This window comes from Chiloscyllium plagiosum, unplaced genomic scaffold (assembly GCF_037043375.1).
Source record: "Chiloscyllium plagiosum isolate Xiang-an unplaced genomic scaffold, Cpla_swu_hap1 HiC_scaffold_1, whole genome shotgun sequence".
NCBI classification, from domain to species: Eukaryota; Metazoa; Chordata; class Chondrichthyes; order Orectolobiformes; family Hemiscylliidae; genus Chiloscyllium; species Chiloscyllium plagiosum.
Window position 1 is genome coordinate 83657941 of NW_028270139.1, and position 17868 is coordinate 83675808.

The 17868-nt window shown below is 42.4% G+C and overlaps 1 protein-coding gene across 1 annotated transcript in view; it reads right to left on the reverse strand.

Annotated features, from left to right (window-relative positions):
* The window catches only part of frg1 (FSHD region gene 1), a 39774-nt gene extending 37109 nt beyond the window's left edge, over positions 1-2665 (reverse strand). The window contains exon 1 of the mRNA XM_043689905.2: positions 2585-2665. Coding sequence (XP_043545840.1) covers positions 2585-2649 — 65 coding nt within the window. The 5' untranslated portion in view covers positions 2650-2665. The remainder of the gene's footprint in view (positions 1-2584) is intronic.
* Positions 2666-17868: the final 15203 nt, after the last annotated feature.

Sequence of the window (17868 nt, forward strand, 5' to 3'; positions counted from 1 at the left end):
TGGAGAGACGTGTCTGTTTCTGTGCTGTATATCTCTATGACTCGATTTCTTGGTAACTATTACAAAAATGGCTGCTACTTCAGCAGGCTAAGGACATTTGGCATGCCCATCAAGACTCTTAGCAATTTTTATAGAAGCACCACAGAAATCATTGTATCTGGATGCATCACACTGTGGTATGGCAAATGATCTTCCTAAAACAGTAAATAACTACGGACAGTTGTGAACACAGCCCAGTTCATCATACAAACTGGCCTCCCATCTTTGATTCCATCTAACCTTTCCACTGCCTCAGGAAAGCAACCAACATAATCAAAGACCCCTCCCACCCCAGTTATACTCTCTTCCAACTTCTGACATCGTGCAGACGATATAAAAGTTTGAATACGCATACAAAGAACAGTTTCTTCCCGGCTGTTATCAGAGTTTTAAATAGAGCTCTCAAATGTTAATGTTGATCTCTCTCCGCACCTTGTTTGGCTGTAACACTGTATTCTGTACGCTGTTCTGATACCCTAACACACTTTGTAAAGTACAATCTGCCTGTATTGTACACAAACAACTCTTTCACTGTATCTTGGTACATGTGACAACAATCAATCAATTTAACTTCAGAACTCTCTGAATCCCCTACTCAAATGAATCCTTTTAGGGGGTCCGTGGCTTGGTAAATTGCCCAGAAAAAAGATTCGGTGTCCCAGGTAGTTCCCCCTGATAAAAGCAAAATGCAGCAGTTGCTGAAATCTGAGATAAAAATAGAAAATGCTGCAGAAACTCAGTGAGTCTAGCAGCATTTGTGGAGAGAGAAAAACGTAGTTAATGTTTTCAGCCCGATGTGACTCCTCCAGAGAAATTTCTCATTGTCCACTAGATTAACAACTCCCATCTACGCTGCAGCAACACCTCCCAAATATTCAGGCCAATGTATGAGAACACTCCCTGAGCTGATATTTGGGGAGACATCTCATTCTATTTTTCCAATAAACACAACTGCATTCACTGAAGAGAATTCATGTTCTGAGAGGGTGGTGGTGGAGGGTTGTTTTTCAGACTGGAAGCCTGTGACCAGTGGAGTGCCACAAGGATCGGTGCTGGATCCTCTACTTTTTATCATTTACATAAATGATTTGGGTGTGAGCATAAGAGGTACCGTTAGTAAGTTTGCAGATGACACCAAAATTGGAGGTGTAGTGGACAGCGAAGAGGGTTACCTCAGATTACAACAGGATTTGGACCAGATGGGCCAATGGGCTGGGAAATGGCAGATGGAGTTTAATTCAGATAAATGCGAGGTGCTGCATTTTGGGAAAGCAAATCTTAGCAGGACTTCTACACTTAATGGTAAGGTCCTAGGGAGTGTTGCTGAACAAAGAAATCTTGGAGTGCAGGTTCATAGCTCCTTGAAAGTGGAGTCAGGATAGTGAAGGAGGTGCTTGGTATGCTTTCCTTTATTGGTCAGAGTATTGAGTACAGGAGTTGGGAGGTCATGTTGCGGCTGTACAGAACATTGGTTAGGCCACTGTTGGAATATTGTGTACAATTCTGGTCTCCTTCCTATCGGAAAGATGTTGTGAAACTTGAAAGGGTTCAGAAAAGATTTACAAGGAAATTGTCAGGGTTGATTTTTTGAGCTACAGGGAGAGGCTGAACAGGCTGGGGCTGTTTTCCCTGAAGCATCGGAGGCTGAGGGATGACCTTATAGAGGTTTACAAAATTATGAGGGGCATGGATATGATAAATAGACAAAGTCTTTTCCTTGGGGTGGGGGAATTAGAGGGCATAGGTTTAGGGTGAGAAGAGAAAGATATAAAAGAGACCTACGGGGCAACTTTTTCATGCAGAGGGTGATACGTGTATGGAATGAGCTGCCAGAGGATGTGGTGGAGGCTGGTACAATTGCAACATTTAAGAGGCATTTGGATGGGTATATGAATAGGAAGGGTTTGGAGGGATATGTGCTGGGTGCTGACAGGTGGGACCAGATTGGGTTGGGATATCTGTTCGGCATGGACAGGTTGGACTGAAGGATCTGTTTCCATGCTGTACATCTCTATGACTCTAGGTTACCACCACGTTCAGCTGCACTCTCAACATCTCACCGTAAACATGAGCCTCCCTCATAGAGGTCATTCGGCCCATCATTTCCATGCCAGAGAGGAAAAGAAACTGCAGATGCTGGAATATAAAAGGAAACAGGCAGGCGGCTAGAAGAACATAGCAAGCCTGGCAGCATCAGGAGGTGGAGAAGTCAATGTTTCGGGTGTTCTTCCAGCCTCCAGCTTGTTATCATTTCCATGTCAGCTCCTGCAACAATAAACTAGTCAGTCCTACCCCCTTCTTTTGACCTTAGATCTACAAATTTCCGCCTTCAGGTGTTTATGCAGTTCTCCTTGTTACTATTGAATCTCTCTCTCTCTAATAATAGGTATCCACCCTGAGTCAAGACCTGTTTCAGTTCAGTTCCCTCTCGTTAATCTCTAGCTGTTTCTCTGATAATATTGATCATTCACTACCCATATCAATTCCCGACTCTTGCCCACCCCAAAGCCATGTTAATATTTCGTTATGGAGGTAAAACTCGAACCTTTTCATCCCTTTCAGCACCAGCTTCGTGCTCTTCACACAGGCGTATTCCGCCATCTTGGACATGGGCACCGAAAACAGCGCCTCTGGTGGACTGGAGGACTCGTAGTTAGAGCGGCACCCAGTGGCCTGGAGAACTCGCAGTTTGAGCGGCACACTGTGGATTGGCGGACTCTCAGTTAGAGCAGCACCCACTGGCCTGGAGGACTCTCAGTTAGAGCAGCACCCACTGGCCTGGAGGACTCGCAGTTTGAGCGGCACCCACTGGCCTGGAGGACTCGCAGTTTGAGCGGCACCCACTGGCCTGGAGGACTCGCAGTTTGAGCGGCACACAGTGGACTGGAGGAACTCGGAGTTAAAGCGGCACCCAGCGGACTGGAGACTCACAGTTAGAGCGGCACCCAGCGGACTGGAGGACTCGGAGTTAGAGCGGCACACAGTGAGCTGAAGGACTTGCAGTTCGAGCGTCTCCGAGAGGACTCAGTATAGCGGCACCCAGTGGACGGAAAGGCACATGGATTCTATGTGATTCAGCTGCGCTGTACTGAGGCTCAGATATATCAGCTGGGTGACTGGGTGCAATACATGCTGCATAATGTTGAAGGATACAGCAACAATAACAGTATGCATAATCTCTCACAGTTTAGACAGGTCAATTACTATCTCAAACAAAATACTTCTGATGCTAACATTTTGAATTATAACGACAACATCCTGGAGAAACTCATCAGCATCCGCGGAGAGAGAGAGAGACTGTTAATATTTTGAAACCAAGATGACTTGAGAACCCTTATGGGGTCAGGTGTGGGATCACTAGTCGGGGGACAGGCAGCTTGTCCTCCACTCAGGTCGGAACTTGGGAGTTGCTGTGCTAGGGTCTGTGGCTGTGTTTTATGCTCAGGCCGGGTTGGAGCTAGAGGGCTGCTAGAGGGTTGTTCTAGGCTGAGACCAATTCTGAAGAATCCAGAGTGGACTCGAAACATTAACTCTGGATCAGTGGTGCTGGATTAACTCTGGATCAAGGCAGGCCATCAAATTCCACTGTGGTTTATTTTACTGCAAATTACTCCCAAGTTATCTAGTGCAAAAAGTACAGTGATTTCCGAGAAGCAAACATCAAAACCAACTCATTCGCTGTGTGTCTCAATGCAAAATCTGACTCACATCACTGGAACATTTTACGAGCAACCTTAAAATAAAGAGCTTTGATTTTGGATTTCAGTGTTCTTGTAACAATGGAAAAGTAAACAACTCGAGGCTTAGCTCAGTACCTGTCTGTAGCCTTAATATCTCTCAATGGTCTGATCCCTGAAATTAAACCTCCGTCTCAACCGCAAAGTGAACCAATCCCCAGCTTACATGAATAGGTAAATCAGTGAAGATGATAGTCATTATGTGTAGAGCCTTCAGTTGAGTATAATAAAGTGTAAATGAGTACATCTGGGAATTTGGTTTAAAATGGGAAATGAACTGGAATGTCTTTTCCAAGTTCAGTTTGAAAGTTGAAGTCTAATTCAGACAATAGCCTTTAAGAACGTTAAAGTGGCTTGATTAAATGTGGCAACTTCAAAATAATAGCATTATCAGACAAGCCCTTTGAAATCCCTTGTCTAAATGAGGTGCTGATCACCAGTTAAGAAGTAGCTCTGAACTTCTCCAAGTAAGAATGGGATTTTTTCCACAGTCAGTAAGGATCATGGTTAGTGTGAGTGGAGATGCTCCCTGAGTGAGCAAAGGCCAGATGAGTATGTCTGGGAATTTGGTGTAGAGGTGCTTTAAGTAAGGTTTACAGCAAGAAATAAAATCTCTAGTGTGAACGCTGAGTGGGAAATGATAAAAGGAACAGGTTGACAGTGCTATCTACAGTGAGAGATCACAAACACAACCGGATGCAAGTACATGAAAAGCAGCTGATTGGTGAATATTCCTCATCTTCAGTTTGTGTTTCAGTCTTTCTCTTTTCTCTTCTGAAAATATATTGTTAAGTATAATTTGATACAAGTGTTTTTTAAAATTAATCAAATAAGTAAAGATCATGAAATCTAAAGGAACAAGTTAGTTAAATTAAATGCAATAAGGATTGGAACTGTTGTATGTCAAGGTGATCCAAAGTGAACATGTCTGTAGTAAGTGTTTGTAACCTGAGGAACATGGGATCCAAGCTGGGGAGCTGCAAACATTACACCACATCAGGGAGGAATATTAATTCAACACTTTGCTCCGGATGGTGGTCACATACCTTAGATTAGGTCATACACAGTTGGTAGGAGAAAGTGAAGACTGCAGATGCTGGAAATCAAAGTCGAGAGTGTGGTGCTGGAAAAGCACAGCAGGTCAGGCAGCATCCGAGGAGCAGGAGAATCGACGTCTCGGGCATAAGCCCTTCCTGATGAAGACTGGTGAAAGTCTTAGCTGAAAAATGTGTTGCTGGAAAAGCGCAGCAGGTCAGGCAGCATCCAAGGAGCAGGAGAATCGACGTCTCGGGCATAAGCTCTCCTTCAGGAATGAGGAAGGTGTGCCAAGCAGGCTAAGATAAAAGGTAGGGAGGAGGGACTTGGGGGAGGGGTGTTGGGAATGCGATAGGTGGAAGGAGGTTAAGGTGAGGGTGATAGGCCGGAGAGGGGGTGGTGGCGGAGAGATCGGGAAGAAGATTGCAGGTCAAGAAGGCGATGCTGAGTCCGAGGGTTGGGACTGAGATAAGGTGGGGGGAGGGGAAATGAGGAAGCTGGAGAAATCTGCATTCTTCCCTTGTGGTTGGAGGGTTCCTAGGCGGAAGATGAGGCGCTCTTTCTCCAGGCGTCGTGTTGCCATGGTCTGGTGATGGAGGAGGCCAAGGACCTGCATGTCCTTGGTGGAGTGGGAGGGGGAGTTAAAGTGTTCAGCCACAGGGCGGTTGAGTTGGTTGTTCTGGGTGTCCCAGAGGTGTTCTCTGAAACATTCCGCAAGTAGGCGGCCTGTCTCCCCAATGTAGAGGAGGCCACATTGGGTGCAGCGGATGCAATAAATGATGTGTGTGGAGGTGATGGTGAATTTGTGACAACTCTTTCTTGAAAGTATCCAGAGACTTGGCCTCCACAGCCTTCTGGGGCAGAGCATTCCACACATTCACCAATCTCTGGATGAAGACGTTTCTCCTCAACTCTGTTCTACCCTTATTTTTAAACTGTGTCCTCTGGTTCGGGACTCACCCACCAGCAGGAACATGCTTCCTGCCTCCAGAGTGTCCAATCCTTTAATAATCTTATACGTCTCAATCAAATCCCCTCTCAGCCTTCTAAACTGAAGGGTATACAAGCCAGTCGCTCCAATCTTTCAACGTAAGATAGTCCCGTCATTCCAGGAATTGACCTCGTGAACCTATGCTGCACTCCCTCAATAGCCAGAATGTCTTTCCTCAAATTTGGAGACCAAAACTGCACACAATACTCCAGGTGCGGTCTCACCAGGGCCCTGTACAGCTGCAGAAGAACCTCTTTGCTTCTATATTCAGTTCCTCTTGTTATGAAGGCCAGCATGCTATTAGCTTTCTTCACTGCCTGCTGTACCTGCATGCTTGCTTTCATTGACTGATGTACAAGAACACCTAGATCTTGTTGTACTGCCCCTTTACCTAACTTGACTCCATTTAGGTAGTAATCTGCCTTCCTGTTCTTGCCACCAAAGTGGATAACCATACATTTATCCACATTAAACTGCATCTGCCATGAATCTGTCCACTCACCTAGCCTGTCTAGGTCACCCTGTAATCTCCTAACATCCTCCTCGCATTTCACCCTGCCACCCAGCTTTGTATCATCAGCAAATTTGTTAATATTACTTTTAATACCATCATCTATATCATTAATGTATATTGTAAAACGCTGCAGTCCCAGCACTGATCCCTGCGGTACCCCACTGGTCACCGCCTGCTATTCCGAAAGGGAGCCGTTTATCACTACTCTTTGTTTCCTGTTAGCCAACCAATTTTCAATCCAAGTCAATATTTTGCCCCAATACCATGCACCCTAATTTTGCTCACTAACTTCCTATGTGGGACTTTATCAAAGGCTTTCTGAAAGTCCAGGTACACTACATCCACTGGATCTCCCTTGTCCATCTTCAGAGTTACATCCTCAAAATATTCCAGAAGATTAGTCAAGCATGACTTCCCCTTCATAAATCCATGCTGACTCTGACCTATCCTGTTACTGCTACCCAGTTGTGTCGTAATTTCATCCTTTATAATTGACTCCAGCATCTTTCCCACCACTGAGGTTAGACTAACTGGTCTATAATTCTCTGCTTTCTTTCTCCCTCCTTTCTTAAAAAATGGGACAACATTAGCCACCCTCTAATCCGCAGGAACTGATCCTGAATCTATAGAACATTGGAAAATGATCACCAATGCATCCACGATTTCTAGAGCCACCTCCTTCAGTACCCTGGGATGTGGACCATCAGGCCCCGGGGACTTATCAACCTTCAGACCTAACAGTCTCTCCAACACCAATTCCTGGCAAATATAAATTCCCTTAAGTTCAGGTCCTCCAGCCACTGTTACCTCAGGGAGATTGCTTGTGTCTTCCCCAGTGAACACAGATGTGAAGTACCAATTCAACTCTTCTGCCATTTCTTTGTTCCCCGTAATATATTTATCCATTTCTGTCTTCAAGGGCCCAAACACACTTCAGTGATTTTCATTGAAGTTCTAAGAAGCTGACTGGTAAGTGATATCAAATTGATAGTCACAAACAAATGAGTCAACACATTGCAATTGATTAAGAATAATGTACTCAGCACCCTATCCTCAGGAAATAATCTAATGATCCTATTTTCAATCTTAGTACCAACCACTTTGTATTTATGCTTGCTGCTTAGAGAGCCTTGTACACTTGTGATTTGAAGTGAGAATAATTATTGTCCTTCTTTATGTTTTTACTTTAGGTGAGACCAAAGCAACAAACATTCATTATCTCAGTGGATCAAAGTAAGGATAAAAATCAATCCAAATCCAATGTGTGTCAGTGTGGTTGCTCGTGACATATCATTGCACAGCATCTACAGTAGTGGCTGCATTGAATGGATGCTGGCTTTTATTTCCAGCTGGAATAGAGATTAGCGTTGGCTTCTAACAATCCCAGCAAAAGCTGTGTTTCCCTGGTGTAAAATTGACCAAATGGATTAATATACTATTGAAGGCTGCCTTGGTAATGGCACTCACCTTGTGAAGCTCTGTTGGGAAACAAATGTCCTCGGTTTGACCCCTCACCTGGATGGGGTTTTCTGGCCATAGTTATCAGAATGGTGAAACTATTCCAATTGGCCCAAATGTCTTGGGATGAAGGAGTAAACTATCCCACAGATTTCTGATCACCATCCACTGGCCATAGAGGAACAGATGAGAACATGATTGGATCAGGAAGACAAAATCAACCTAACATCTCTCTTTTGATTGGCTTTAGCTGGAAAACATTCATCTATTGACATCAGATGGTGAACAAAGTCGAGAATGTGGTGCTGGAAAAGCACAGCAGGTCAGGCAGCAACTGAAGAACAGGAGAATCGATGTTTCAAGCATAAATAATACATCAGGAATGAGGCTTGTGGGCCAAGGGGGCTGAGAGGTAAATGGGGGGGGCGGGAAGGTAGCTGGCAATGTGATAGGTAGATGGAACTGGGGGTGAAAGTGATAGGTCGGAGAGAAGGGTGGAGTGGATAGATGGGAAGGAAGATGGACAGGTAGGACAGGTCAAGAGGGTGGTGCTGAGTTGGAAGGTTGGATCTGGAATAAGGTGTGGGGAGGGAAAGTTAAGAAACTAGTGAAATCTACATTCATCTCATGTGGTTGGATGGTCCCAAGGTGGAAGATGAGGCAAGCCTAACCATCTTCTCAGTGAAAGTTAGGTTTGGCACTTTCGTGTATAATCTCCCAGCTGAAGGGTGGCTGCCTTGGCAAGAAGCTGGAGGATGACAGTTATCTTGGGAACTGTAAGTTATCCTTTGGAAGGAGAGAAGATATTTGAAATCAAAAGGAAATAAAAGCAATTACTGTTGCTTTCCTGAAACACAACTTCCATTGAATATTAAGAAGGCTGCTCTCCAATATGACACCGGACATAAGATACAGTCAACAATTCACATCGTCTTCTATGCTTTATTAGTGATTGAGAGGAAACCAAGTGCAGATCTTAGTTACCACTTTGCATGAATGAACCAACTGTTTATTTCCATAGTGGCCAGGAGAGGGCAGCAGTAACATTTCATTTAAAAAAAAATTCCCTCCTCTGTGAGCTTTGCAGAAACAACCCCCCCCCCCCCACCCCTTCTCACTTTCTGTGCAGGATCACCCCTCCCTACACTTTCTGTGCGGAAATAACCCCCCCCCCCCCCTCACTTTCTGTGCAGGAGCACCCCCCTCTTCTCACTTTATGTGCAGAAACAGCCCTCCCCCCTCACCTTCTGTGCAGGAACAGCCACCCCCCACCTTTTCACTTTCTGTACAGGAACACCCCCCCCCCCTTCTCACTTTCTGTACAGGAACACATCCCCCTCTCACTTTCTGTGCAAGAACACCACGTTCCCCCCCCCCCCCCCCGCCTTCTCACTATCTGTGTAGGAACACCCCTCCCTACACTTTCTGTGCGGAGACACCCCCCCCCCCCCACTTCTCACTTTCTGTGCAGGAACACCCCCCCTTCTCACTTTCTGTGCAGGAACACACACCTCCATCTCACTTTCTGCACAGAAACACCTATCTATGTGGTGGCACGGTGCCTCAGTGGTTAGCACTGTTGCCTCACAGTGCCTGGGACTCAGGTTGTATTTCAGCCTCGGGTGACTGTCTGTATGGAGTTTTCATGTCCTCCCCGTGTCTGTGTGGGTTTCCTCCGGGTGCTCTGGTTTCCTCCCACAATCCAAATGATGTGCAGATCAGGTGAATTGGCCATGCTAAATTGCCTATAGTGTTCAGGGATATGTAGGTTAGGTGCATTAGTCAGGGGTAAATATAGGATAGTAGGGGAATGGGTCTGGGTGGGTTACTCTTTGGAGGGTTGGTGTAGACTTGTTGGGCCAAAGGGCCTGTTTCATCACTGTAGGGATTCTATATAAAAAAAACCTACCTTTCTCACTTTCCGTGCAGAAACACATACCTTTCTCATTTTCTGTTTGGTGTTACATTTTCTGGCCATAGAAGTTATAAGATCAGATGTAATGCATGGCACTGAATGGTGGGTTGTGCAGTGCTATGCTGTGCCACTGTTTCTCACGCTATTCAGTAACTGCTTAGGAACTGTCATGTCTGTGAGGTATCGTGATGGAAACATGGGTGAGGTTAATTAACTCCCTTATCGCGAGTATAAGTGAGATTAGTAGGAGTGTGATTCCAGACCTTTCTTGCTCTGTGTTTTCCAGTTTCGAACTGCACTTATCATTTTGAGATCATCCTCATCAGCTGCCATTGAGTTCCTGCTCTCACCTGCTGATCAGGTTGTGGATCGGGTTGGTTTCAAACAGTTGAGTGGAAGTTTTCATAGAAATGAGGCTGAGTCAATACATTCCCCAACCTCCACGCTGCTGAGTGCATCATTTACTTTGAGGTTCATGTGCAAGTTACTTGCCATCCCTTCAAAAGCACAGCCATTTGATCTGTATGGAATCTTCCTCCAGACACAGGCTGCTGGTGGGAATGGCAACCTCTTACAAAATATCAACAAAGCGACCAGAATATATGGTCACTGATATATCGCATTGCAGTAATATGATGGAATTATTTGAGGATTGGTTAAACTAGGAGAAAGTGAGGACTGCAGATGGCTAAACTAGTCAATTATAGGTTGTACGTTCAGAAGGCACTTGTTAAAGTTTCACTTATTAGATTTCTAGAAGCAGCTAAGGCACTTGGAATTAATGGCAAACTTAAACTGAAATTTAATTGACATTTTATTAAACTGAAATATGTCCTAGCAATAAAAATATCAAAAGATAATGATAAATAGGAAATAAACCCCAGCCATCAGCACACAATTAAGAGGAGATAGACAAAGATGTGTTCCTAACTGCTCAAAATATTCATAAATGATTTGGAGGAGTATTATTTTTTAATAATATCAAATAATTTGATGACAATGACGACAGAAGATCACATTTATATACTGTCCATCAGGTAATTAAATGTCCCAAGGCTCTTCAGAGGAACACTATCACATAAAATGTGACACAAATATGTGTGGTCATGTAATGAATATAAGATAGATAAAGAGCATTCAAAAGTATTCAGACTGATTAAGCGGATGGATATGAGCCCAGGTAAATGTACAGTAATGCACTTTGGAACAGGAAATTAAATTGATGTGCATATTGTGTAAATTAACAAAAATTAGATAACAGTATCTTCAGCGATTTCTGATGTAAATGTGTGGCATTTTATGTCTCTCATTCAAACAAATTCTGCTGCCTTCCACTTCTGTCTGAAAGGCAACACACAGTATAAACTCTTTGTGATATCTTTAAGGTCCAAAGTGGTTGCAAGTTAAATTGCCTCCTCAAAAGTTTACAAAAAAAATCACACACGTTTACTAACTGTTCACGTGTCTCGTCATTACTTCTCTTTATATCTTCCCTTGGTTTCTCACTAAATTACCAGAGAGAGTTAAGCTTAGGGAGATCAAGGAATTGGTTTAGCTTAATTGCCTGGATTGTTGGTTTACAGAGGAGTGTGATGCCAATAGCGTGGGTTCAGTTCCCATCACTGCTTTGAGGTTACCATGAAGGACTCGCCTTCTGAGGAGAGGTCTGATGGTCCTCAGGTTAAATCACCAGCAGTTGCTTCTCTCTAATCAGAGAAGCCCCTATGGTCTGGTAAGACTATGGCAACACAACAACAGGGAGACCAGAAAAATAGACCCATATCATTTAACAGAAATATAAACACAGTTATTGCCTTCTGTAGCCTTCAGACAAAAATAAAAAAAGTAGACCATTCAACCCATTGAGTTTGCTCCTCCATTCAGCGAAATCATGGCTGATCTGAAATTCCTTAATTTCACTTTCCTGCCTTTCCCCTTGAGTCTGTCTACCTCAACCTTTAATGTACTTAATGAACCAGCTTCTATACCCCTCCCTGGTAAAGAACTTTACAGACGCACTACACTCAGAGAAGAAATTTGTCCTCATTGCTGTCTTAAATGGGTGACCCCCTTATTCTGAGATTATGGAGCAAGTCTGGTCCTCTGGTCCTAGACTCTCCTACAAGGAAAGCCAACCTTTCTGCACCTACCCAAAGGTCACCTCTCATTCTTCTAAACTCCAGTGTGTCTATTGAAACAAAGAACTGATTTCAAATTTGCTGACTGTCAGTGAAGCGCAGGTGTTACCAGTCACTGACTTTAGTGAGAATTAGCGACTGGAAAACACAGTGATATTATCTTGAAGTAAAAACCAACAATTTGTATGTATATGATAGCATTAATGGAGAAAAATACCTCCAAAGTGCCTTAAGGAGACCAAATAACTAGGAATCAAGCAACAGCTGAGAAGGAACAGAAAAACAGAACATGCTGGAGAAACTCAGCAGGACTGGCATCACCTGAGGAGAGAGAAATGGAATTAGCATTTTGAATTTGAAGAAGTCAAATTGAACTCAAAATGTTATCTCGGTATTTCTCTCCATAGATGCTGCCAGATCTGGCATTTTCTGGTTTTATTTCATATCTCCAGGTTCTGGAGTACTATGCTTTTATTAAAGCAGTGGAGGTGGAGACAGAATATGCTTTTGAGGAGAGTTTTAAAGGAGAAATGTAGCAAAAATTAAATGTTTGCTGGGGCTGAGATCCTGCATATGGTGGCTTTATAATCAAAAGTGCAATTCTTACTGTCCAATGTTTTCAATAAATGTGGTTGTGTGTCAGAGTTAAATAATTCACACAGTATTTTATTTAAAGGCTGAATGGAAACATCCCGTTGCTAGAATTATGCAATTAACTTAACATTACCATTATTACTTTGAGATGTTGCAACGTGTCTCAAAACTATTTCAACAATAAACAATAAATCTAGATTAAAAGTTGGGTTCATAGAATTACCCAGGAAAAATGCCATGCAACAGGCCATTGAGTCCAAACACTCTATGCTGGTGTTTATGTCCATATATTTCCTAATCTAAATCTACCAGCTTAACCCTCTATTCTATTCTTCTTCATTATATGGTGGTGCCAATGTTGGACTCGGGTGGACAAAGTCAAAAGTCACATGACACCAGGTTATTGTCCAACAGGTTTATTTGAAATCACAAGCTCTCGGAGTGCTGCCCCTTTGTCAGGTGAAGTGGAGAGAAGCACGCAGGCACAGCATTTATATGCGGAGAGATCATTGCAAGACAATTCTAGGTAATTGAGAATGTCAAAAGATAGTACAAATGGTGTGAGTGGAGTGTCGACAGGTTGAATAACAAGTGAGGGAATGACCTATAATCCGGTTAATTAAGGCAGAGAGATAATTACAAAAATTCCAAAATAAGGTGGTACTAGAGACAAATCAAATGGCTGGAATAACATGATAGGTATAAGAGTCACATGATGAGGGTCTAACCAAGTATTTAAAATTGCTCAAACTAATTAAGGTAGAGAGTTCATAACAAGTTATCAAGGTGAAGGTATCTTTCTTCTTTGTGCTTGCTTAGTTCTTTTTCTTTAATGTCTCTATGTTATTCAGTCCTTTTGGTAGCAAGTTCCCAATCTCACCAGTCTTTGGGTACTTCATGTTAATTTCTTCTTGTTGACAACAGGAAACATTGGACACTATTTATGATTTGGAGATGCCGGTGTTGGACTGGGGTATACAAAGTTAAAAATCACACAACACCAGGTTATAGTCCAACAGGTTTAATTGGAAGCACACTAGCTTTCGGAGCGACGCTGCTAGCCCTCCACAATCACCTGATGAAGGAGCGTCGCTCCGAAAGCTAGTGTGCTTCCAATTAAACCTGTTGGACTATAACCTGGTGTTGTGTGATTTTTAGTTGAAACTTTATTGTTGGAACAGCACAGCAGGTCAGGCAGCATCCAGGGAACAGGAGATTCGACGTTTCGGGCACAGGCCCTTCTTCAGGAATTCCTGAAGAAGGGCCTGTGCCCGAAACGTCGAATCTCCTGTTCCCTGGATGCTGCCTGACCTGCTGTGCTGTTCCAGCAATAAAGTTTCAACTTTATCTCCAGCATCTGCAGACCTCACTTTCTCCTTGTGTGATTTTTAACTTTGGACACTATTTATGTTCTGCTCCCCTGCCCCAGTGCGAATTTGAAAGTAGGGAGGGCATTTAATTGGGACAGGGAACCTGTCATTTTCTGCCCCTTGAAGGTAAAACTCATTATTATTCCAAGAGTTGTTCTGTTGCCACACATAGATCACAACATATAAACGTCGTGGGTTGCTTGTGGTCTTGCTGAGTGGGTGTGGGGGATTTACATTCAAAGCTTCTCACTGCCTGATCCAGGTATGCAGGATCAGGCAGGGGAATTTGCTAAAACCAATTCCCCCACCTTCCCCTCCCCTAAACCCACCTCACCCTTGACCTTAGTGCAGATTCCACTCAGCCTGCAAAATTGCTCTCAACATAACTCACTTCTAGCCCAGCTCAATCTGAGATACTGAACCTCTGTGGTACAGCACTGGTAGTGTTGCTCAATAAAAGAGTTTGTGGCTCCTGATCAGAATGGTGGATCTCCTGCTCCGAGGGTCCTGAATGTGGAGAAGGCCCACTGGTGACCTGCCAACTGTCTGATTGGTATGTAATACTGGCAGACCTTCCTAGAGAAGGCAAAGAAGCTCTCTCATGGACACGTTGACATCATGTACCATTGGAACAAGATTACCCTATTTTTAAACTCAATCCTTAGCAAAAAAGATCAAAAATTCCATTTGCCTTCTGAATTACTTCCTGAACCTGCACATTAGCCTTTTGTGTTTCGTGCATAAGAACACCCAGATCCCCTCTGTACTTCACTTTTTTGGGCTCTCTTTCCATCTAAATAAGAGTCTGTCATTTGATTCTTTCTTCCAAAGTGCCTCACTTCACACTTTTCTGCGATAAACTCCATTGCCAACCTACCAATGTTCCCTTGCAGATTACTTGTATTCTCACGACAGCCTTCCATCCTGCCTATTTTTGCATCATCAGCAAATACATTCCATCTGCCCCTCATCTGAGTCCCTAATGTAGACTCGGACTGATCTTTGTGGCACTCCATCAGTTACATTTTTCTATGACCCATTAATCCTGACTCTGTGTCTTCTGTATGTTAAACAATCCTAAATCCATGCTATTATATTAATCCCAATACCATGAGCTAATATCTTGTGTAATAACCATTTTTGTGGACCTGATGCTGGATTTGTGTTGTGAGATATGCTGTGGCTAATCCTAATGATCGGCCACAGGAGGCTCAATTATGGGTTAGTAATACGTTATTCAACTTTATTCGGAGAGCATTAGTCTTAACTAGTTAGGGTTAGAACCCTTTCTGAAGTCAATCTTCTCTATACACCTTTTCATGTATGCACATTCTATAATTCAGATTTCAGTCTTGTCAGTATATAATCATGCAATAAACCAATCTCTGCAGTCCCAAGTATGCATCTTCATCAGCCAAGCAATGAGCCACTTAATCTTGCTCTAGTCTGGTTCTGCCTAATTTTATTTGTTATACTCATTATCTGTTTAATTTCTATTTATCCTCATCTTCACAGTCATCTCAGATTTGAAAGGCTAACTTGTTTCTCTCTCCACAGGTACTGCAAGACTTGCTGAGTTTTTTCAGCTTTTTTTTATTATAAGTGAGAAATTAAATTATAATACATTTAATTGTGGTTATTGTAAAATACTTTCTTTAGGGAAGAATACCCATATAGACCAGGTCAAAAGAATGGTCGTGAGGTTATGATTTTATAGGTACTTTTCACTAAAAGAGATTGATACATTTTGGAGGATATTTAGATGAATCAGTTAGATATCAGTGATGATATTGATTCACCCAGGGGAAACACCTACATGCTCTCAAACATTATTCTGCTGGTGCCACATTAGCTTGAAGAGATTTATGACATTCGTAAGAGGGAGAATCTGTCATAACAAGGAAATGATTGGCTTTTTAAATAAATAAACCAGGAGATTATGGAAGTCATCCTTGTAGGATGGCCATCACTTTTAAAGAAACTAATCGGGACTATAACAAAATGTGAAGATGCAATGCCTATGGATTGGTGGTTATGTGTATTTTACAAGGTTTCAAGAACCAAGCTACAGGAATGCTCAATGAACTCAAATTACTCCATAGCAGCTATTATTTTTTAAAGCAATTTGGATTCTCTTCTCTTTTGAAGCCTTTCTGAGATTCTACCACTTATGTCTCTTGACCCAAAAGTAATGCATCCAAATCTTCTTGTATTCCATCCAACAGCTAGTAAAATTTGGACTGGAAGATTCATATGTATGTTGCCATAGTCTTACCAGACCAGAGAGCTGCTCTCTCATTAGAGAGAAATGATTGGTAGTTGATCTAGCCTGGGTCTGCCTAACTTTATTTGTTGTACGCCTTATCTGTTTAATTTTTATTTATCTTCAACTTTAGAAGAAAAAGAAGGCAATGGTTTAGTGGTATTATCATCAGACAATTAATCCAGACATCCAGGTAATATTCTGGGTTCAAATCCTAGAATAACATATTGTTGAATTTGATAATCTGGAAGGAAGAGTCCAATGGATGATAATCTGCAATAAGAATCCAATATGACAATGAAACCATTGCTGATTGTCAGGGAAAAACCCATCTGGTTAACCTGAGGGCATTGGGAAGGAGAGTCTTTCATGGTAACTTCAATTGGTGAGGAAATTGAACCCACACTTTTGCTATCACATTGTTTTGCAAGCCAACCATCCAGCCAGCTGAGCTAAACCAACCTCAAGTTTCACATACAACCAAAATGATCATCTAATGTCTCTACTGCTGCATATTTTCACATTGAGAATGAAGCGATGAAATAATTTAGGAAGAAAAAACATTACTTGACAACAGGCGTTGATAAAGGGTCTGAATAGTGGCCAGAGAAAATTGGAAGCAAAATTTGTCAACAGTTGTATGATAAAAGAGCTCATACTAATTTCCAGGCTGAAGTTACATCATGAAATTAGTATCAAGAACTGACCACAGTTATTTCATAGTCATACTTAACCATGGAAAGTGAGCAAGCAAGCAATTGTAATTTAATAACTGGGCTCAGAGTACATTTGTAACTCATTGCAGTTCTGATCTCTTGCTTGATAATGTGATATGAACTCATGATTAAGCACATCCATAACTTTCCATATGTTCAGCCTTATGGTGAGATAAAGGAGTTGCAACCCTGCCATCAGAGTTGAGCTAAGAGTGCTATTAACTGTATTTCAGCCTTTATCTCACTGAAGGGAGCAGGAAAGCCAGAATTTGAAGACACGCTTTGAAGCCCATGTTATTGTTACTTAAGAATGGTATATATTCAACATCAGTGCTCAAGGGGAGGCAGAGACTTTTGATAGATATGTGATGACACTGGTATATCGAGCTGGATCCTATGAATTTGGAGAACTGAATGTCTTCAGCACAAGAGCTCTTGCAGTGGAAGCACACCTGCGGAAAGAGGAGGAAGATACTCTCATGAAAACTGTTGATGTGTAAAAAAAGCTTTGAGATAGCCGATCATCAGCAGGAGCATAATAGTTGAACACCAGACAACCTTTGGCATGATACTGAGAGACATATTCAGCACATCTGCAGAAATTTTGATGTTTGGCTCGCTGTTTGCCAAGATTGTGATTGAATTGTGTGATAATAATAAAATGAATAGTTCAAAGGTGCATTGAGCCAAATTGTAGGTATTCACATTCAATAAGAATGTACAAACATATGGAGTGAGAAACAGTTGTTGGACTATCACCCCATTTCTCTCATAAAACTCTCATAGGTCCTAGGCAAACTGTGTAATCTCTCAAGAGCCACAAGTCATACCTGTAAGTAAATCTTCACGAGGATTAGGTTCTGTGAAATTTCTCCCTGATTCTCAAAGATATTCAGATAAAATTTTAAAAAATCTAATTTCCATTTTACTTCCTTACAACCGAATCTTGTCTGTGATTCATGGTTCTAGAAAGAGGATTGAAAAGCAGCAGTCTAGAGATGGAACTAAACTTCCTGTAGACCAGAGGCAATTTTTTTCTAGTCCTACCATAACCAATCAAAAAGGAATCAGAATCATAATGGCATAATGGAGGCCATT